The sequence below is a fragment of the Bos indicus x Bos taurus genome, chromosome 13 (genome assembly GCF_003369695.1).
Source record: "Bos indicus x Bos taurus breed Angus x Brahman F1 hybrid chromosome 13, Bos_hybrid_MaternalHap_v2.0, whole genome shotgun sequence".
NCBI lineage: Eukaryota > Metazoa > Chordata > Mammalia > Artiodactyla > Bovidae > Bos > Bos indicus x Bos taurus.
Genome location: NC_040088.1, coordinates 22,002,005 through 22,024,037, shown reverse-complemented (window position 1 = coordinate 22,024,037; position 22,033 = coordinate 22,002,005). Strand labels below are relative to the sequence as shown.

General features: G+C 44.2%; 1 protein-coding gene across 2 annotated transcripts in view; it reads left to right on the top strand.

The window, feature by feature from the left end:
- Positions 1-22,033, top strand: part of TTLL9 (tubulin tyrosine ligase like 9) — a 61,264-nt gene that overhangs the window by 7,557 nt on the left and 31,674 nt on the right. The window contains exons 1-5 of one of the 2 annotated variants that reach the window (XM_027558856.1): positions 1,858-1,950; positions 5,296-5,339; positions 14,479-14,571; positions 20,091-20,202; positions 20,899-21,084. In XM_027558856.1, the coding sequence (XP_027414657.1) occupies positions 1,936-1,950; positions 5,296-5,339; positions 14,479-14,571; positions 20,091-20,202; positions 20,899-21,084 (450 nt within the window). In that variant the 5' untranslated portion in view covers positions 1,858-1,935. Of the gene's footprint in view, positions 1-1,857; positions 1,951-5,295; positions 5,340-14,478; positions 14,572-20,090; positions 20,203-20,898; positions 21,085-22,033 lie in introns of those variants that run through there. The other variant, XM_027558857.1, reaches the window with a different exon arrangement.

Genomic DNA, 22,033 nt, shown 5'->3' with positions numbered 1-22,033 from the left:
TGTAGCTTGTCTTTTGGTCTGGTTTATAATGTCTTGTGTTATATGTCGGAGAAGGCAATACTCCAGTACTCTAGTACTCTTGCCTGGAAAACCCCACGGACGGAGGAGCCTGGTAGGCTGCAGTCCATGGGGTCACTAAGAGACGGACACGACTGAGCGACTTCACTATCACTTTTCACTTTCCTGCATTGGAGAAGGAAATGGCAACCCACTCCAGTGTTCTTGCCTGGAGAGTCCCAGGGACGGGGAAGCCTGGTGGGCTCTCGTCTATGGGGTCGCACAGAGTCAGAACAACTGAAGCGACTTAGCAGCAACAGCAGTGTTATATGGCAGTTTAAATTTTGAGAAAGTCACAGATCAGTTTTTCCCTTATGAGTTGTGGTTTATTGAAAAAATCATACTCCACAGTTGATCTTTGAATAATATGAATTTGAACTGGGCATGTCCACTTGTTTGCAGATATTTTTCAATAAAAGCATAATACAGTACTATACAATCAGATATTGGTTGAATCCAAGGTTGTGGAACTGTCTACAAGAAGGGCCAAGTGTCATGTTATAGGTGGTTTTTCAATTGCTTAGGGGTTGGTGCCCCTAACTTCTGCATCATTCAAGGGTCAGTTGTAGTCTGAAATATTTGCTTGCCATATTTATTCTTTAATCTACTTGAATCAGGCATCAATTTTTTACTCCTATGGAAAGCCAGTTTCTCAGTGCCATTTATTGAGTTCTCCACCATTTCCCTATGGATTTATGATTCTACCTCTATTGTACATCAGTACAGAAAAATCTGTGTCTGTTTCTAGGATCCCTACCGTATTCCATTAATATTTGCCTCTTTGCACCATATGTGACTTGATAAGCAGAGAAATATCTCCCTTCCCCAACACATAAACTTTGTTGTTTGGGTTTGACAATCGCTCTCAAAAATTCTGATTAGATTTGGGAAAATATATGTCTTTATGATATTGAGTCTTCCCATCCATGTACATGGTATATCCCTCCACGTATTCAGGCCTTCTTTAATGTCCTTCAATAATGTTTTGTAAATTTCTCTATGAGAATTTTGTCTTTATTAGTTTTGTTCACTGTTGTATCCTCAGAGTCAAGAATGAGCCAGGACATAACAGTAGATGTTTAATAAAAATTTGTTGTTTGATGAAATGTCTTTCATATATTTTGTTAGATATATTCCTACATATTTTTAGTGCTATAAAATAACAACAACAAAAATTTGAAAATAGTTTCTAATCAGCTATATAGATATAGGTATATAGATCCCCGGGCAGTGGGAAGTAAGGCAGGGAAGGACATGGAGCCAGTACAGGATGCAGTGAGGAATAAATGGCTCGGTTATAGGCAGGGGAGAGACAAGATCAGGCTTGTGTTTTAAAGAGCTCTTTGCCAGCAGTGCAAAGAATGAACTGGAATGGATAGGGCAAAGTGGGCAATCCTAGAGGGTCAGGAGGTTCCTGCAGACGTTGAGGTGAGTCCTGGCATTGAGTTGGTGCCTAAGAATTAGAGTGACTGACTGGCCACGTGAGCAACTGACCAGGTGACTGTGAGGGACCGAGTAAGGAAACATAGAACCATCTCATTGACCAAAAGCTGACAACTTTTCAGATGCAGGTCTATTAGGTCAACCGAAGTGCAGCCGGAGGAGACACGAGGCGTGAGAGCCCTCGGCTGGCAGCCAGTCTCCGGCTAGGTCGCGGAGGCATAGGGCTGGGGGAGAAAATTTTAGGGACTAGAGGGGTCTGGGCCGCCTTGGCACGCAACGGCTTCTGAGCTGGGGTCTGTGAGTTGCGCGGAAAAGAGTTTCCTAACCTCATCCAATCAGAACGGCAGAGCCCTCCCTCCGTCGCCTTGGCAACGGGACGCTAAGGCTCTAGCCAGACAAAGTGGCGGTGTGGATCGCGCCCTGGGGAATCCTATCATGTCACGACCGAAGGTAGGCATGCCCCTCGATCCAGATGGTTCATCGTCCCTAGAGAGGGAGAGAAATCGCAGAGGGGTGCAGAAGTTGAGGAGTCCTCGTGGAGGGATTCCCGTTAGCAAGGAAGAAAATGACGCGTTCAGAGAAAAAACTACAAGTCCCGGCATCCTGCGCAACGCCGGAGTTTCAGCGCGAGTAAGAAACCTGGCTTGCCAGCCAGAAATTTATGAAACTCTAGGATTCTAAACTATAGTCAGCGATTTCTGTGACTCCGTGGAAAGCTCAGAATTACGGATTTCCTGATCTGGAAAAGCTGTTTAGAAATCTATTTACCCCGTCGGCTGCTTGCAACTCTCTCATCTATCCACCCCACAAACGCTCATTACTGTTTTTTCTGAGGCCAGCCCAATACTGGTCAATGGAGAGGTGAAACGGACAAACCCCTGCCCTCTAGGAGTGCACAGACCAACGCCCCCATTTCAAAAGTGGTAGAGATTTCTAATCTGGGAAAGATTAGACCCAGAGAAAAGAATGAACTCAAGAATCCAGCTGTCCCACCCCGGCCTGCTTCTTATCCCGTGTTCCATCTCCGAAGAATGGCACTTCCATTTCTTCCCAGGGTTGGGAAGATGCCCCGGAGAAGGAAATGGCTACCTACGGACTGGAGAATTCCATGGACTGTAAGAGTCGGACACGACTGAGAGACTTTCACTTTCAGAGCAAAAAAATAAGTGATTATCTTGGGCCCACCCAAATAATCCAGGATAATGTCTCTATTTTCAAGTCAGTGATTCCAAACCTTAATTCCACCTGAAACCTTAATTTCCCTTTGCCATGCAATCCCAAGTGGCACAGTGGTAAAGAATCCCACCTGCCAGTGCAGGAGACGTTGGTGATATGGGTTCCATCCTTGGGTCAGGAAGATTCCCTGGAGTAGGACATGGCTACCCACTCCGGTATTCTTGCCTGGGAAGCTCTGTAGACAGAGGAGCCTGGGTGGCTACCATTCCTGGGGTCCCAAAGAATTGGTCATCACTGAACACACAGGCACCTAACATATTTACAAGTTCTGGGGATTAGGACATGGACATATTTTGAGGGAGCTTTATTCTGTTTACCATCAAATAATTGGAAAGTGAAAATTTACAATGCATCATAAAATCAAATGTCTAAAAATAAATGTAATTAAACATGTTCAAGACTTCTATACTTAAAACTAGAAAACAGTGGAAAGAAGTTGAAAACTTAGATTAATAGAGATAGATCATATTCATGAAATAATGCACTCAATCATTTATGATGTCACTTCTTCCCAAAATGATCTGTACGTTCATTATAATCCCAATAAAAATACCAATATACTCTTTTGATAGAAGTTAGCAAGCGGATCCTAAAATTAATATTGAAGTCCAGAGGACCTTAACTTGTAAAGACAATCTTGAAAAGATTGGACTTACTCTACTTGATTTCAAGATTTACTAGAAAACTATGGTAATTAAGGCAGTGTGGTAGGGACATAAGAGTAGACAAATAAGTCAATAGAATAAAATAGAGTCTAGAGATAGACCCACATATACATAGCCAATTGAATTTTGACAGAAGAGGCAAGACAATTCAGTGAGAAATGGGAAATTTTTTTCAAGCAAAGACTCTGGAGCAACTGTGTAAACATACATAAACGTGAGGATATAAAAGATATTATGAAAAAAAGATTAGAACACTTGACTAGGGAAATTAGAGGGGCTTGATTGAAACAGGATAAAATTACCCTTACTTTTGTGGGGGGCTTACTTCTGCAGGTTTTGTAAAACAGTAACCTCCAGCCCTTTCTACTGTCTTTTTGAGGGGTAGCATTGTGTAGTAGGGGCTTCCCTGATAGCTTAGCTGGTAAAGAATTCACCTTCGATGGAGGAGACCCAGTTCGATTCCTGGGTCAGAAAGATGCCCTGGAGAAGGGATAAGCTACCCACTCCAGTATTCTTGGGTTTCTCTGGTGGCTCATACGGTAAACAATCTGCCTGGAATGCAGGAGACCTGGGTTCGATCCCTGAGTTGGAAATGCCATCCCTGGAGGAGGGCATGGCAACTCACTCCAGTATTCTTTCCTGAAGAATCTCCCATGGACAGAGGAGCCTGGTGGGCTACAGGCCATGGGGTCACAAAGAGTCGGACACAACTGAGCAACTTAGCACAGCACAGCACAGCACAGCATTGTGTGGTAGGCAGAATTCGAAGATGGCCCCCAAGATTCTTGGGTGTACACACTTGGTATAATGCCCTCCCCTTAAGTGTCCATGGAGCCTGTGGCTTTACCATGTTATATGAGCCTCCATCATAGCCGACTTGGAGTGGGAGAAGGGTTGGAATCAGAGGGATATGCTTTTGTTGGCCTGGAAGAAAGTAAGCATCCATGTCTTGAACTGCCTGAGGGGGCCACTTCAAAAGGAACTGCAAGCAGCCTCTAGGAGCTGAGAGGAGTCCCAACCAATGACTAGCAAATAAACAGGGACCTCAGTTGTACAGCCCCAAATAACAATTCTGCCAACAATCTGGATGATCTTGGAACAGGACCCCAAGCCCTCCCCAAGCCCTAGAGGAGAAACATAACCACAGCCATCACCTTGATGGTAGCCTTGTAAGAACTGAGCAAAAGATCCAGCTAAGATGTGCCCAGACTGACTCCTGGTCCAAGGAAGCTGTGGGACATAGATCTGCACTGCTTTAAGCTACTATATTTGTGGTAATTTGTTATGAAGCAATAGAAGACTAATACAGATGGCACTTCTGTCCAAGGTGCATAGGTCATCTTGCATAAGACCAATTTCTGATTCTCCTTTCACATCTGCCTTAGAGATCAGTCATACCAGGACTGAGGATCAAACTGTTTTGGACATAGTTGTAGGAGAATAATACCCCAAATACCCTTTGAAGATTTGGAAAGTCCATTTTGAGTCAAAGCAATTAACATTGCTCTGAGTCATTAACCCAGCTCCTCCTGAATCATGGGTCTAATCAAACATTCAATGTTACAGAAGGTCCAGATCCTACTGAGTTCAGCCCTCATACTGGGGATCATGGTTGGGCATTTGAAACACTTAAAACTGGGTATTCACTATACGGTCATATCTGGAGTAAGCCTAGAGTGACGTGGACCCTTGGATCCTTGGGGGTTCATTCTAAGGACCAAGTTTCTGGGTACATGCTAACCAGTGAGAACTTTGCCAGGCTAAACCTTCTTGTCATAGCATCTGTGCAGTGCTGTGTCTGATAGTTTGAACATTTTAATATCTGCAGTAAGTTGAGCTGGAAAAACAGAATGGAAATGCATAAAATTATAACAGTTTCATTTTCTCATTGCAGAATCAAAATTACAAGGGCCATGGACTGCCAAAAGGAAAAGAACGGTGAGTGGTCCCACCCAGTCCAATAAACCCAGAACTAATCACTGCCTTCCTTCCTTCCTTCCCTTTGTCCATCTCTCCCTTCCCCCTTCTTTACTTTGATAATGATAAGGATTATGATAATAAACAATTAGCAAGCACTTGCCAGGCCCTGGGCTTGTTGCTTCACTTGCTTATCTCAATGAATCCTGACCACAGTTCTTTGAAGTAGATACTACTGTTCTGTCCATTTTACAGGTGGGGAGACTGAAACTCAGAGAAGCTGTTACTTGCTCAAGACTGTAGGATCTGTTAGTGGCAGAGCTTGTTGGACTCCACAGACCATGTTGTATCTGTGTTCCCTTGCCTCGTTCAACAACCATGTGAAGTGGACTTGATAACTCAAATGACAAATCCATTCTAAACTTCTGCACCACTCTGCAACAGTAACCTGGGTGCAGAACTCAGCACCTTTTTGGATTTCTTAAACAGAATCCACATGCACAAAGCAGGAGTAAGCAATGCAGACTTTACTGAAGATTTTTGTGGGGAGTTAAGGAGGTAGTTACATTGCACACACCATGGCAATTCTTTTAGAATTTTCTTATTTCATTTAGATATTTTTATTTTTTCTAAAGTCCTTTCTGACTACACCATTACTGGGCAGGGCACACATGGTCTCTGACCTTTATCTCATGCAGCGCCCATCTTCTTTGCTTTCTGTCTATATGTACTGACTCCTTTCCACCAATTTTAAACCTTTCACTCTTGCACGCAGATCGATTCCACTATATTCCAGATCCTGGCCCCAAACTTACATGTCTGCTCCCACCTCAACATAACAAAGAGCACTTCTGATAACAGAACCCGTCCATCTGTTTTATTCAGTTCAGTCACTCAGTCGTGTCTGACTCTTTCTGACCCCATGGGCTGCAGCATGCCAGGCTTCCCTGTCCATCACCAACGGCCAGGCTTCCCTGTCCATCACCAACTCCCATTGGTGATGTATGTTGCCATGGATTTCACGTATGTTATATTGTTTGATATTGTCCCGTAAGGCCCTGAGATCTGTTTTTCTAAATTTTTTCTTTCTCTAACTCAGATTGAATAATTTCTATTGTTCTGTCTTCAAATTTACTATCTTTCAATTGTTTTCTAGCTTTACTGAGATGTAATTGGCATATAGTATTGTGTAAATTGGGAGAAGGCAATGGCCCCCCACTCCAGTACTCTTGCCTGGAAAATCCCATGGACGGAGGAGCCTGGTAGGCTGCAGTCCATGGGGTCATGAAGAGTCAGACACGACTGAGTGAATTCACTTTCACTTTTCACTTTCATGCATTGGAGAAGGAAATGGCAACCTACTCCAGTGTTCTTGCCTGGAGAATCCCAGGGACGGGGGAGCCTGGTGGGCTGCCATCTATGGGGTCGCACAGAGTCGGACACGACTGAAGCGACTTAGCAGCAGCAGCAGCAGCAGCAGCATTGTGTAAATTTAAAGTGTATAATGTGATGATTTGATACACATATATATTGTAAAATGTTTACCACAATAAGGTTAATCAACACATCCTTCACCTCACATAATTACCATTTTGTTGTTGTTGTTATGGTGAGAAGGCTTAAGATCTACTGTTAACAACTTTCCAGCATATCATACAGTAGAGTTACCATGCTATACACTAGATCCTCAGAACTCATTTCTCTTATAACTGGAAATTTGTACCCTTTGACTAACATTACTGTCCTTTTTCGATAATGTCCAATCGCCTGTTAAATTTATCCTATGAATTTTTAATTTCAGATACTGTAATTTTCAGTTTTAGATTTTTCCATCTTGGTTCCTTTTTAGACTCTCAATATCTTTTCTGCAATAACTCATATATTTACTTATTATATCCATCTTTTCAGATAAATTCTTCAACATATTTATAGTATCTGTGTAAAGTCTTAATCTTATAACTCCAATAATTGGGTCATTTATGAGTTTATCTCAATTGGCTATTTTTCCTCTTGATTATGCATTACATTTTTCTGCTTTCTTATTGCATGTCTTATATTTTTTATATTCCCTTCTGCATATTGTGTGTAAAAAACAGTGAAGACCAAAAAAATTATGCACACCCACTTCCACACCCACATATATTTGTGTACATGTATTTGTGTACAAGCATACATCCTTTTATTATACTTTGCTTTGTTGCACTTTACAGATACTATGTTTTTTTTTTTTACAAATTGAAGGTTTGTGGCAACTCTACATTGACCAAGTCTAATTGTGCCGTTTTCCAGCAGAGTTTTCTGCTCTTGTTTGTGTCACACTTTGGTAATTCTCAACATTTCAAATTTTTTCATTATTATTATATTTATGATGAGAATCTATGATCAGTGATTTTGATGTTACTACTACACCACACTGAAGACTCAAATGACAGCATTTTTTTAAAAAAATTAAGTTATTTAAAAATTTTTTTATTTACATATTTATTCATTTTATTTTTTGTTGTGCTAGGTCTTCATTGCTGCACATGGGCTTTCTCTAGTTGTGGCCAGTGGGGACTACTCTTCGTTGTGGTGCTCGGGCTTCTCTTGCTGCTGAGCACAGGCTCTAGGCACGTGCGCCTCAGTAGTCGTGGATCAAGGGCTTAGCTGCTCCAAGGCGTGTGGGATCTCCTGAGTCCAGGGGTCGAAATCGTGTACTCTGCATTGGTAGGCAGATTCTTAACCACTGGACCACCAGGGAAGTCCCAGAAATAAAATGGGACAATAAATATTTTAAATTAAGATATGTCCATTTTTAAAGAGACACAATGCTATTGCACACTTAACTCCAGTACTTTGGCCACCTCATGCGAAGAGTTGACTCATTGGAAAAGACTCTGATGCTGGGAGGGATTGGGGGCAGGAGGAGAAGGGGACCACAGAGGATGAGATGGCTGGATGGCATCACTGACTCCATGGACGTGAGTCTGGGCGAACTCTGGGAGTTGGTGATGGACAGGGAGGCCTGGCATGCTGCCATTCATGGGGTCGCAAAGAGTCGGACACGACTGAGTGACTGAACTGAACTGAACTGAACAGACTACAGTATAAACATAACTTGTTACATGCACTGGGAGTGTGGGTTGGATCAAAGCTGTAATACACTGACTTCGTCTCGAGCCTGCCTCCTGTAGCTTGTTAGTGTCTGACCTGGGAGGAGGTTGGACTGCAGGTGTTTGTTTGATGGTTTTTGTTTACTTTGGGATTCAACTCTGGCAGGGCTGCTAGAATGCAAGCACCATGTGCGGAAGTCTGGGTTTTCTCTCAGCTTTACTGTTTTCTACAGTTAGTGCTCCTTTCTTAAGCAAATTTGCCAAAATCCGGCTTTATTTCATCTGGTTTTGGAAAGGACTCTTCCAGATTTGTATCCACCCTACATGTTGTCTGTGCTGTGCTGTGCTTAGTCACTCAGGCTGACTCTACGTGACCCCCATGGACTGTAGCCTGCCAGTCTCCTCTGTCCATGGGGATTCTCTAGGTAAGAATACTGGAGTGGGTTGTCATGCCCTCCTCCAGGGGATCTTCCTGACCCAGGGATGGAACCCAGGTCTCCTGCATTGCATGTGGATTCTTTACTGTCTGAGTCACCAGGGAAACCCAAGAATACTGGAGTGGGTAGCCTATCTCTTCTCCAGGGGATTTTCTCAACCCAGGAATCGAACTAGGGTCTCCTGCATTGCAGGTGGATTCTTTACCAGCTGAGCTACCACGGAAGCCCACATGTTGTCAAAGCTCAGCCAATTTCTCCTGGCACCGCAAAGTCTATCTTCCACCGCTGGCATCGCTCCCTCACTTGTCCAACCCAGACCCAGAACTGGAATCTGCTGCATCTTCTCTGCTCCTCCATGAAGGCCTTGTTTCTCTCTGGAATGAGTTTGTCAAGTTTTCTTTTGTTTATTGCTCTCCATCATGAACAGGGACATTTTTTCTATGCATTGTTTTCTCATTGTTACTATAGTATTGAAACTCTTTCACATCCTTTTATATCATAACTAAAAGCAGAAGTCCTTTTTATCATAATTTGCATTTCTTGGTTATTGATAAGGTTGAGTATATTTTAACATGCTTGTTGGTCATTTAAGTTTCCTGTGCTATTAATTTGGGCTTCCCTGGTGGCTCAGCAGTAGAGAATCCATCTGCAATGCAGGAGATGCAGGTGCTATCCCTGGGTCAGGAAACTCCTTTGGAGAAGGAAATGGCAACCCACTTCTGTATTTTTGCCTGGGAAATCCCATGGACAGAGGAACCTAGGGGGACTATAGTTAAGTTTTATATAAACTATGAAGTCTAAGGGATTTCTCTGGTGATCCAGTGGTTAAGAATTTGCCTGCCAATGCAGAGGACACAGGTTCGATCCCTGGTCTAGAAAGATCCTGTATGCCAAGGAGCAACTAAGTCAAAGCTCTACAACAAGAGAAACCTCTGCAAGGAGAAACCTGTGCTCCACAATATAGAGTAGCCTGCACACAGCAACGAAGACCTAGCACAGCCAAAAATAAATAAATAAATTAATTAATTAAATAAAATTAATTTTTAAAACTAGTTCACCCAATAAAGTATGAGGCTTAAGTCTAGGTTCATATTTTGCTTATGCATATTAAATCGCTCCAGTACCATTTATTGAAAAGGCTATTCTTCCTCCATTGAATTAATTTTGTTCATTTGTCAAAATTTATTTGGGCATATTTGTGTGGGTCTATTTCCTTGTTCTTTTTTCTCTTCTCTAGGTCTCTGTATCTCTTTTTCTACGAATACCACAGTCTTGATTATTGTAGCTACATAATGTTTTGAAATTTATTAGACTGATTTACCCCACAGATTGATTATATTCTTTGCAGCCGAAGATGGAGAAGCTCTATACAGTCAGCAAAAACAAGACCAGGAGCTGACTGTGGCTCAGATCATGAACTCCTTATTGCAAAATTCAGACTTAAATTGAAGAAAGTAGGGAAACCACTAGGTCATTCAGGTATGACCTAAATCAAATCCCTTATGATTATACAGTGGAAGTGACAAATATATTCAAGGGATTAGATTTGATAGAGTGCCTGAAGAACTATGGACGGAGGTTTGTGACATTGTTCAGGAGGCAGTGATCAAGACCAAGAAAAAGAATTGCAAAAAGGCAAAATGGTTGCCTTTCATTACTACAAACAAATCTAGTGGAGGCGATGGAATTCCAGCTGAGTTATTTCAAATCCTAAAAATATGATGTTGTTAAAGTGCTGCACTCAATATGCCACAAATTTGGAAATCTCAGCAGTGGCCACAGGATTGGAAAAGGTCAGTTTTCATTCCCATCCCAAAGAAAGGCAATGCCAAAGAATATTCCAATTACCGCACAATTGCACTCATCTCACACGCTAGCAAAACAATGCTCAAAATTCTCCAAGTGGGGCTTCAACAGTACGTGCACCGAGAACTTCCAGATGTTCAAGCTGGATTTACAAAAGGCAGAGGAACCAACGATCAAATTGCCAACATCCGTTGGATCATCAAAAAAGCAAGAGAGTTCCAGAAAACCATCTACTTCTGCTTTATTGACTATGCCAGAGTCTTTGACTGTGTGGATCACAACAAACCATGAAAAATTCTTAAAGTGATGGGAGTACCAGACCATATTACCTGCCTCCTGAGAAATCTGTATGCAGGTCAAGAAGCAACAGTTAGAACCAGACATGGAACAACAGACAGTTCCAAATCGGGAAAGGAGTTCATCAAGGCTGTATATTATCACTCTCCTTATTTAACTTCTATGCAGAATACATCATGTGAAATGCTGGGCTGGATGAAGCACAAGCTGGAATCAAGATTGCCAGGAGAAATATCAATAACCTCAGATACACAGATGACACCACCCTTATGGGGGAAAGTGAATTAGAGCTAAAAAGCCTCTTGATGAAAGTGAAAGAGGAGAGTGAAAAAGCTGGCTTAAAACTCAACATTCAAAAACTAAGATCATGGCATCCGGTCCCATCACTTCATGGCAAATAGACGGGGAAACAATGGAAAAAGTGACAAGCTTTATTTTCTTGGGTTCCAAAATCACTGTAAATGATGACTGCAGCCATGAAATTAAAAGACGCTTGCTCCTTAGAAGAAAAGCTATGACCAACCTAGACAGCATATTGAAAAGCAGAGACATTACTTTGCTGACAAAGGTCCGTCTAGTCAAGGCTATGGTTTTTCCAGTAGTCATGTATGGATGTGAGAGTTGGACTATAAAGAAAGCTGAGTGCCAAAGAAATGATGCTTTTGAACTGTGATGTTGGTGAAGACTCTTGAGAGTCCCGTGGACTACAAGGAGATCAAACCAGTTCATCCTAAAGGAAATCAGTCCTGAATATTCATTGGAAGGACTGATGCTGGAGCTGAAGTTCCAATACTTTGGCCACCTGATGAGAAGAACTGACTCACCGGAAAAGACCCTGATTCTGGAAAGATTGAAGGCATGAGAAGAAGGGGACAACAGAGAATGAGATGGTTGGAAGGCATCACCAACTCGATGGACATGAGTTTGAGCAGGCTCCAGGACTTAGTGATGGACAGGGAAGCCTGGCGTGCTGCAGTCCATGGGGTCTCAAAGAGTTGGACACGACTGAGCACCTGAACTGAACTGAAATGACCCCACTTTATTCTTCTTTTCAAATTTGTTTTACATATTCTAGTTCTAATATCTTTGTGTGTTTGTGTGTGCTCAGTTGCTTAGTCATGTCTGACTCTCTGCAACCCCATGGACTGTAGCCTGCCAGGCCGCTCTGTCCATGGAATTTTTCAGACAGGAACACTGGAGTGGGTTGCCATTTCTTTCTCCAAGGGTCTTCCTGACCTAGGGATTGAACCTGCATCTCTTGTGTCTCCTGCATTGGCAGGCGAATTCCTTACCATTGAACCACCAGGGAAGCCCTTCTAATATCTTTGCCTTTCCACATATATTTTAGAATTATCCTGCAAAAAAATCTCACTAGGATTCTGCTCCCAGGAATCATATTAAATCTGCACACCAATTTGGGAAGAATTGACACGTCTACTGAGTCTTCCAATCCATGTACATGGTACGGTTCTCCATTTATTTAGATCTTTGAATTTTTGCTTTTGTAGCTTCCAGTACATAAGTTCTGCACATGTTTTGTTAGATTTGCACCTAAATATGCCTTTTTAAAAAGAACTTGTAAATTGTATTTTTAATTTCAGTGTTCATGTGCTCATTGATAATATATAGAAATATAACTAATTTTTGAATATTCATTTTATATCCTGTGAGCTCACTGATCTCACCTATTAGTTCATGAATTGTTTCTTAGATTCCTTGGGAAGTTTTACATAGTCATCTGCAAAAAGGGACAATTTTCTTTCTTCCTTCCTGATCTACATCACTTTTCTTGCCTTCTTGAATTGTCTAGAACTTCTGGCGCTATGTTGAATAAGAGTAGTGAAAGTGCACATCTTTGATTTTTTTCCTGGGTTCCTCATATGTTCTTCAAATGTGTCCTTAGTCACTCACTGAAACATTTTTATGATGCTTGCTTTAGAAAATTTGTCACATAATTCTAACACATCTGCCATTTTGGCATGGGTATTAGCCACATTGAGATTTTCCTGATTCTTGGTGTGACAAGTGATTTCCAATTGAATCTTGAACATTTGGGATATTAAGCTGTAGAGCTCTGGATCTTGTTTAAACCTATTTTAGGTGACATTTTCTCACCCTGCTCTGGCCAGGGAAGGGGGTATGGTACCATCTCATTATTGTCATAATAGGGTAGTCTGGTTTCCCCACTTGGCTTCCACTGACACTTGAGGGTAGAGGGGCTCCTTCTTACTGCTGGGTAGAGTGGGAGTTCTGGCTCCACTAGGCCTCTGCTGATCTCACCCTGGCTGGGAGTGCCTTGTTCCTACTCCCCACCTGACCTACTCAAACACCACCGGAGGTGCAGCCTCATCACCACTGGGTGGTAGTGAAAGTCCTGCTTCTTTACCAGGCCTCTGTTGACAGTCAACCCAAGGGAGAGGGGTGCCTCCTTACTGCCAGGTGGGGATGGAGTCCAGGTACATGGTCTCCGCTGTCACAGCAGGTGTGGGCGTCTTCCTACCACCTGCTAGTGATGAAAGTCCCGGCTCCATCTTTGACCTTCTCTGACACCAACCTACCCAGGTTGTTGGGGGGGATGTTGGATGCCTTGTTACAACCTGGCGGGAAGTCTAGATTCCCCGTTCAGCCTTTGCTAAGCCACAGAGTTGGCCAGAGTACAGAAGTTATTGTCTAAATCTTCCTTTCCTGGTTGGAGAGAGGGGCTTTTATTGGAGCTTTTTTGTCTGTGCCCATTGGTGTTTCAGACTTGCCAGCTTCTTCCTCTCCACATCTGGGACCTATGAGGCAAAAAGATAACCCAGGGAATTTACCACATGCAATTCTTTGGGTCCTGAGATCCTTAGCCAGTCAGTCTGCCTTATTCTGTCCACCTTTCAGTGTCTTCTTATGTTTGTTTTATATCTAATGTCCTGGGGTCGTAGTTTTCCTGGTAGGAGGAAGAGGGAAAAGTATACCCATTCCATCTTCTCAGATGAGTAACAGAAAGGGAGATTTGCAAATACTTATCACTTAATATGCTTCCCAGGTGGCACAGTGGCAAAGAATCTGCCTGCCAATGCAAAAGACATAGGAGGCATGGTTCAGTCCCTGCGTTGGGAAGATCCTTTGGAGAAGGAAACAGCCACCCACTCCAGTATTCTTGCCTGGAGAATTCCATGGACAGAGGAGCCTGACGGGCTACAATCAATGGGTCTCGAAGAGTCAGACGTGACTGAGCAACTAAGCACACATATAGCAAACACCATTCGATATAAGAGTTGGCAGTGGCACATGTAAAGCCACCAAACCACAGAAAGCACTGAAGCAAGAGACTGCTATGATTTTTCAATGATTCAAAGATTCTGTAATTCTCAAATTCATTTTTTTAAGTGTTTCATGCTATGATGCTAAATTCTGAAATTTGGTAATTCTGTTTTGGCATTTCCAGGTATGGAATTAACATTTCTTCCTTTTCCTTTTTTCCTATCCCTGGCCCATCTTAGGGAAATAGTTGATTCTGAGCAAATGTTCTCTTGCCTTTTCTTGCAGAGAGCAGAGAGCCTCAATCCGGTTCAAGACCACTCTTATGAATACTCTCATGGACGTCCTTCGCCACAGGCCAGGATGGGTGGAAGTAAAGGAGTAAGATCCCCCCCTCCACCAGCCTCATCTCTCCTTCCCTTTGTCTCTCAGGACCTTGTCTCCCTTTGTTTTTCTCCCAGTTCCCCTGGGTGGCCTCTGGGATTTGTTCCAATTTGGCTATGACAGGGGCCAATATTCATTTAGCATCCACAGTGTGTCAAGGGCATTACTGATGCCATCTCTGTCTTATTTAAGCCTCATAACTATCCATAAAGAAGTGATTATGTTCAGAGATATTACGCTAGTCGATTAAGGTCACACAGAAAGTGTCAGTGTGGGGTTCAAACCCAGTGCAATTAGACTATTCCACAGCCAGTGTCCTATTGATCTCTATGCATCCATCACAGACCCACAGGGTGAATTCTCCCATGATAGCAGGTCCTGGCCTCTTACTAATTCTGTGACCCCTAAACCTACATTTCTTCTTCTACATGGAGCCCTCTGGATACTGAGATGAATAAGCATACAACCCCTGGCACCTAGTAGGTGCTAATGTTAGTGAGGGTTAAGGTGTGGACGCATATAGCAGAGACACAAAGTAAAAGAGGCTTTGACTGACTAGAATTTATTTACCCCTCACCCTGAAGTCCAGATGTAGGAGGTTCAGAGACGGTATGAAAATGTGGGACCCATCTGCTTCCGTCTTTCCACTCTGCTATTCTTTGAATGAGGCCTTCAGCCTCATGATCTGAGGTGAGAGGCTCCTGCACATTCCAAGCAGCAGGAGGTAAGAAGGAGACAAGAAAAGGCATGTCCTACTCTTGAAGGATGCAACTCAGAAGCCTCTCACATTTTACTGGCCAGAACTTAGTCATGTGGCCACAACTAGCTGCAAGGGAATCTGGAAGATGCAAGCTTACATTTTCCCAGGTAAATGTTGAGAATCCTATGACTGTAGGAAAAGGAGAGAATACCTATGAGGGCTGAGGGCAACCAGCTGCCTTGCCAGGGTCCTCAATAAATATTTGTTGTATAACAGTAGCTAAGCCTGCTGGACACTCTTCAGCACTTAACATGCACGACCTCTTTAATAACCCCAGAAAATCTTCCAGTAGGTGCTATTATTATCCCTGTTTTCTTGAGGAGAAAAATTGGACAAAAAGAGTTGAAAAAAAAACACCAAACCATGAGGTCATTCATCTTGTAAGGTTTGCATCTAGTCTAACTGTCTGTAGAATCCCAGGCTCATCCTCCCTGTTCTAGCAGCCTCTTGGTAAATGAAGAAACAAATGAGTGAATAGGTGAATCTATGGTTCCTAATTCCTCGTGCTGGAGTCTAGTAGGGGAGACGGACTTTGACTAAATCACCCCACAAAAAATTTAGAAATTGGCTGTTGGTGGCAAGCTGTGGTGTGGGTAATCCAAGATGGCAGAGTCCTCTCTTTGGTGCTTTGGGTGAATATTACAGTGGTGATGATGGTGTCGTGATAGTGATAGTGGTGATGATAGTGATAGTGGTGATGATGGTGTCATGATAGTGATGGTGATGGTGGTGGTGATGGTGATGATGGTGCTGATGGTGCTGATGGTGCTGATGGTGTCATGATAGTGATGGTGGTGATGATGGTGTCATGATAGTGATGGTGATGGTGATGGTGATGGTGATGATAATGATGGTGGTGATGATGGTGATGATGGTGATGATAGTGATTGGTGGTGATGATGGTGATGATAGTGATGGTGGTGATGATGGTGATGACGGTGATGGTGGTGATGGTGGTGGTGATGGTGATGATGGTGATGATAGTGATAGTGGTGATGAGGATGATAATAGTGATGGTGGTGATGATGGTGGTGATGATAACGATGGTGGTGATGATGGTGATGGTGGTGATGGTGGTGATGATGGTGGTGATGGTGATGGTGGTGATGATGGTGGTGATGGTGATGATGGTGATGATGGTGTCATGATAGTGATAGTGGTGATGGTGGTGATGATGGTGATGACGGTGATGATAGTGATAGTGGTGATGAGGATGATAATAGTGACGGTGGTGATGATGGTGGTGATGATAATGATGGTGGTGATGATGGTGATGGTGATGGTGATGGTGGTGATGGTGATGATAGTGATAGTGGTGATGAGGATGATAATAGTGATGGTGGTGATGATGGTGGTGATGGTGATGGTGGTGATGATGGTGATGGTGGTGATGGTGGTGATGATGGTGATGGTGATGATGGTGATGGTGGTGATGATGGTGATGGTGGTGATGATGGTGGTGATGATGGTGGTGATGGTAATGATGGTGATGGTGGTGATGATGGTGATGGTGGTGATGATGGTGGTGATGGTGATGATGGTGTCATGATAGTGATGGTGGTGATGATGCTGGTGATGGTGCTGATGGTGCTGATGGTGCTGATGGTGTCATGATAGTGATGGTGGTGATGGTGATGATGGTGATGATGGTGTCATGATAGTGATAGTGGTGATGGTGGTGATGATGGTGATGATGGTGATGATAGTGATTGGTGGTGATGATGGTGATGATAGTGATGGTGGTGATGATGGTGATGACAGTGATGGTGGTGACGGTGGTGGTGATGGTGATGATAGTGATAGTGGTGATGAGGATGATAATAGTGATGGTGGTGATGATGGTGGTGATGATAACGATGGTGGTGATGATGGTGATGGTGGTGATGATGGTGGTGATGGTGATGATGGTGATGGTGGTGATGATGGTGGTGATGGTGATGATGGTGCTGATGGTGTCATGACAGTGATGGTGGTGATGGTGATGATGGTGATGATGGTGTCATGATAGTGATAGTGGTGATGGTGGTGATGATAGTGATGGTGGTGATGATGGTGATGGTGGTGACGATGGTGGTGATGGTGATGATGGTGATGATAGTGATAGTGGTGATGAGGATGATAATTGTGATGGTGGTGATGATGGTGGTGATGATAATGATGGTGGTGATGGTGGTGATGATGGTGGTGATGGTGATGATGGTGATGGTGGTGATGATGGTGGTGATGGTGATGATAGTGATGGTGATGATGGTGATGATAGTGATGGTTATGATGGTGATAATAGTGATGGTGGTGATGATGGTGCTGATGATGGCAGCTACAGGGATTTTCCAGCTGTGGATTTTCCTTCTTGGTTCTCTCATGTAGCACACTTATCTTGGAATGAACTTTCCTTCCCTGGATTCTGAAGGACTGGGTGCAGTGGAGAATGAGGCAAGGGAAGTGTATAAGAAAAGGCACTGTCCTGACCTTCCACGTGACCTCAGGCTGCCCCCATCCCTCCTCAGCCTTGTTCCATGGTCAAGTGGGAAAAGGTCTGAGGGTTTGTCTGGTGCTGATGCTATCTATACGAGCCCATGAAACGGGCTGTTTCCTGGCTGATCCCAAATAGCCTCAAGAGTCCTCAAATCAAGGGCCAGAGGCCAGGGTGTTTACACCAGACACGGCTCAGTGAATGTGAGGCCTTGTCCTTAGGACCTAAGCTGGAGTCTGGTATTTCCGGACAGAATGAGGCCCCAGTTCAGACCACAAGGCTGTTAGGTCAGAGTTTGGAACAAACGTGGCCAGAGCTGTCCCTTCCCTTGCTTCCCACAAAGAAAGTGGCCATGATGCCTGGAATAGCAGCAACCATCTTGTGACCCTGAGAGGATGAGCATGAAGACATGTTGAGGATGGTAGAATGGGAAGGTAGGAGGAACCTCAATCCCTCTTGGCCTTGTTGAGCAGTTTAATGACTTCCCGGGGAATTGAAGAACAACTTGATTATGATAAACATGAAGATGGTATACAAATGAACAAACTTAGGATTAGAAAAGAATCTAAAATCCACACCAAGGTATACAAGGCCCTGCTTGTTAGGCCCTATTCCACTTACAGTGTCATCCCTGACCTTTGTCCCTCCACTCTGGCTTTTCTTCATATCCTTGAATGAGCCCTTTCAACATCAGGACCTCAGTTCCTGCTCTTCTATATCCTGGAACCCTCTCCCCACTGCCCTTAATCTGGCTGTCCCTCCTTACTCTTCAGATATAAGTTGACATATCAGCTCCACAGGGTGGCCTCCACCTAACATAGGTTCCTCAACTGCCCTGCCTCATGGCCTCCAACTGGATTACTCATGGCATGTTTCATAATTCCTCATTAGAGAGTTGCATATTTGTCTCCTTATTTATTTATCTTCCCTACCACCTGGCCAGGTGTTTTTGTTCCCCCTATATCCTTGCACCCAACATTGTCTCTGACACCAAGACAACCTCAACACTTGTCTGTTACATGAATGAATGAATAATGCATTATTTATTCATTCATCCATTATTCATTCACCCAAAACAAATGACTGGTAAGAAAAAAAGGGAAGCACGTTGTCAAAGGAAATACACAAGAGTGGTTCTATCCACAGAGTTTGGACTCTGGAGCATGATGGCCTGAGTTCCAATCCTGCTCTGCCACTTAATAGATTAGTTTCTTAACCTCTCTGTGCCTCAGTTTCTTCATCTTTAAAATGGACATAATAACAGAACCTAATATGTATATATACATTTACTGTGTATATTTGTGTATTCATACATGGCATGTGCCAACAATGCCATGTGCCATGTATGAATACACACATAGATCCATAGTAAAACTATAAAGACACTCATAGATATGATTCCAAGTTCGGGCTAATGGCTTCTTTTGAGACAAGAGAATAAGAGGTACAATCAAGCAGGGATATACATGGGGCTCTGGTTATATCTAATTTTTTTACTAAAAAACTTGAAAATAACCATGGTGTTTTATTTCTTGTCACTTATGCCTTTTTCAGGCATCTCCTCTGTGTACCCTGCTCTGCTATGTGAATTCGGTAGCTCCGTCTAGATTCCCCCTCTCTGGCATGGTGGTGAGAAATGGGTCAGAATTTGGAGGCAGGCAGGCTTGGGTGTGAGTCCCGAGGCTGCCGTGTCCTTAGTGAGCAAGGCTGTCCCCATCTTAGGGCTCCAGGCATGATCACAGCACTTTGTGGACTGCTTTGAGGAGTCAGTGAAAGGACAGCTTTTTGAACTGGGAAGGGCTTACACATGTGATCTAATTCCACTGCTTGGTAATGTGGATTCAGAGGTGGCTATGTGGATGCTTCTAGGACCCCAGCAGTTAGCACGAGCAGGTGAGGTTGGCAGGTTGTCGTGGACCATGTAGCATAGTGGGGACTGTGATCTGGAGAGGGTGTGCCCTGTCTATGGTGATGAGTGCTGGGGGACAGAGGCATCTGGGATCAGTATGGCCAGATCTGAGATCTGCTGATTGTTCAAAGGAAGCCGGCAGCCTGGATTTTTGTAGGAACATTTCTGTAGTTTTCACTCTCACAGGCCTGTAGTTTTCTCAGGCCTCACCAAGTACATGGTGGGCAGCGGCGGCCCAAAACCTCCTTGAGACTCCCGAAGGGCACACAGCTGCTCACTCCTCAGCTGCACCTCCCCGGGCCCCAGATCCCACCCCAGACCCCCTGCAGTGCTGAGGTCCTCAGTCCTAACTTCTGTCCCACCCCCACCTCCAGCGAAGGGGAGTGGGATTTTTACTGGTGTGATGTCAGCTGGCTTCGGGAGAACTTTGACCATACCTACATGGGCGAGCACGTGCGGATCAGTCACTTCCGGAACCACTACGAGGTGAGCCGGGTGGGCTTGGAGACTGGGCATGGCAGTGAGCAGCGGCTGGCTAGGAACACAGGGACGAGAATGGAGAAGTATAAGGGAATTTGGAGCTGCATGCCAGGTGTGGGGTATGTGCACTAGATCCATGATGAGCTAGTGCGAGGCAGCAGGGATCTCAGACCTGAGGAACAGACTGCCCTGGGGAGGGGCTTGAGGTCATGGGCTAGCTGGCCTCTGGTGCAAAGGAGGAGCAAGCAGGATGCTTGAGGGATTGTGTGATTTCAGGATGAGGCAAGTTGATCTGTTTGGAGTCTAGAGATGGGAAGGAAGAAATGGGAGGAACCAGACCATAAAGATGGGACGGGCAGGAGCTGGGGAACAAAGGTGGGAGATTTGAAAAGGTTAGTTTAGCTTAGCAGTTAGAACAAGAACTTTGGAGTCAGACAGGCCCAGATCAAACCCCGCCTGTGCTGCCTGTTATCTGGATAGCTCTGGGCAACTGACAACCTTTCTGAGCCTCAGTTTCTCTGGCTGCCTAGTTAGGATCATTATAGACTGGCAGACTCTCAGTCAAAGTTGCTCTTACTGTTATTCTTACCTTGCAAAGAATGGGTCTGCTGAGGGCCGCAGCTGGTGGGATGCTGGGGTTGGGAGGTGGACAGGGCAGTGAGCACGAGCACCAGTGACCTGCTTGCCAATCTTGCCGCCCAGCTCACCCGCAAGAACTACATGGTGAAGAACCTGAAGCGGTTCCGGAAACAACTGGAGCGTGAGGCAGGAAAGCTGGAGGCAGCCAAGTGCGACTTCTTCCCCAAAACCTTTGAGATGCCCTGCGAGTATCACCTATTTGTGGAGGAGTTTCGCAAAAACCCAGGCATCACCTGGATCATGAAGCCTGTGAGTGCCAGTGCTGAGGCCCGGGGGTCGGGGCATCCTAGGCACTGGAGCAGGACTCCTTCACTGGCACATGTCTGGACAGGACTCTGCCTGGGAATTCAGCCTTAGATGCACCATCTGATTTTCCCTAAAGGGCTGACAACATCTCCTCTCTGCAGTGTGTGGACTCAGCACCTGTGACTGCTGGTACACAGTATATGCTCAGTAAATGTATAGTAGATGCTCAACAGATGTTCACTAGATAAACAAGTGAGCCTTAGGACCCCAAGGCAGGGAACCCAGAGAAATCGCTTACTGATTTGAATGAAAACAATGGCCAGGCCGTGAGAAGGGCTTTGCTTGCGTTGTCCAGGTTCTCATGATGGCCTTTGGGAGGAGGTATTATCTGCCCTGTTTTAAAGATGAGGAGCCTGAGACCTATTTATTCAGGCATCCCACACATGCTCTTTGAGCACCTGCTATGTGCCAGGCACAGAACTGGATGGTGGGGAGATAGCTCTCAGGTAGAGGACACATGTGTGGTTACAGCTGTGGCAAGTGTTGATCAGGAGAATGGTGCCAGCAGAGGAAACAGCAGGAGGACTTCCTCCAGTCCTTCAGCAGGCTTCTCTGAAGAAGTGAGAGATTGGGCTCTGAGGCCAAACCCTTTGGTTCAAATATTAGCTGTGCCACCTGCTAGCTGTGTGGCCTCAGGCAGATTACTTAACTTCTCCGAGTCCTGGTTTGCCCATCTGGAAAGTGAGAATCATTATAGCACCTATCGATTACATAATGTTGTTGTGTCACTAAATGGGTTAACAAAAGTACAGCACATCTTAGGTCCTCACTGAATGATAGTTGTTGTCGTTGTAAGAATTAGTATTCAAAAACGAAAGGAAACAAATTTAAAAGAAAAAGAATTGAGCTTTAATCTGAAGGATACAGAGGAGTCAGCCTGGAGAAGGGCGGA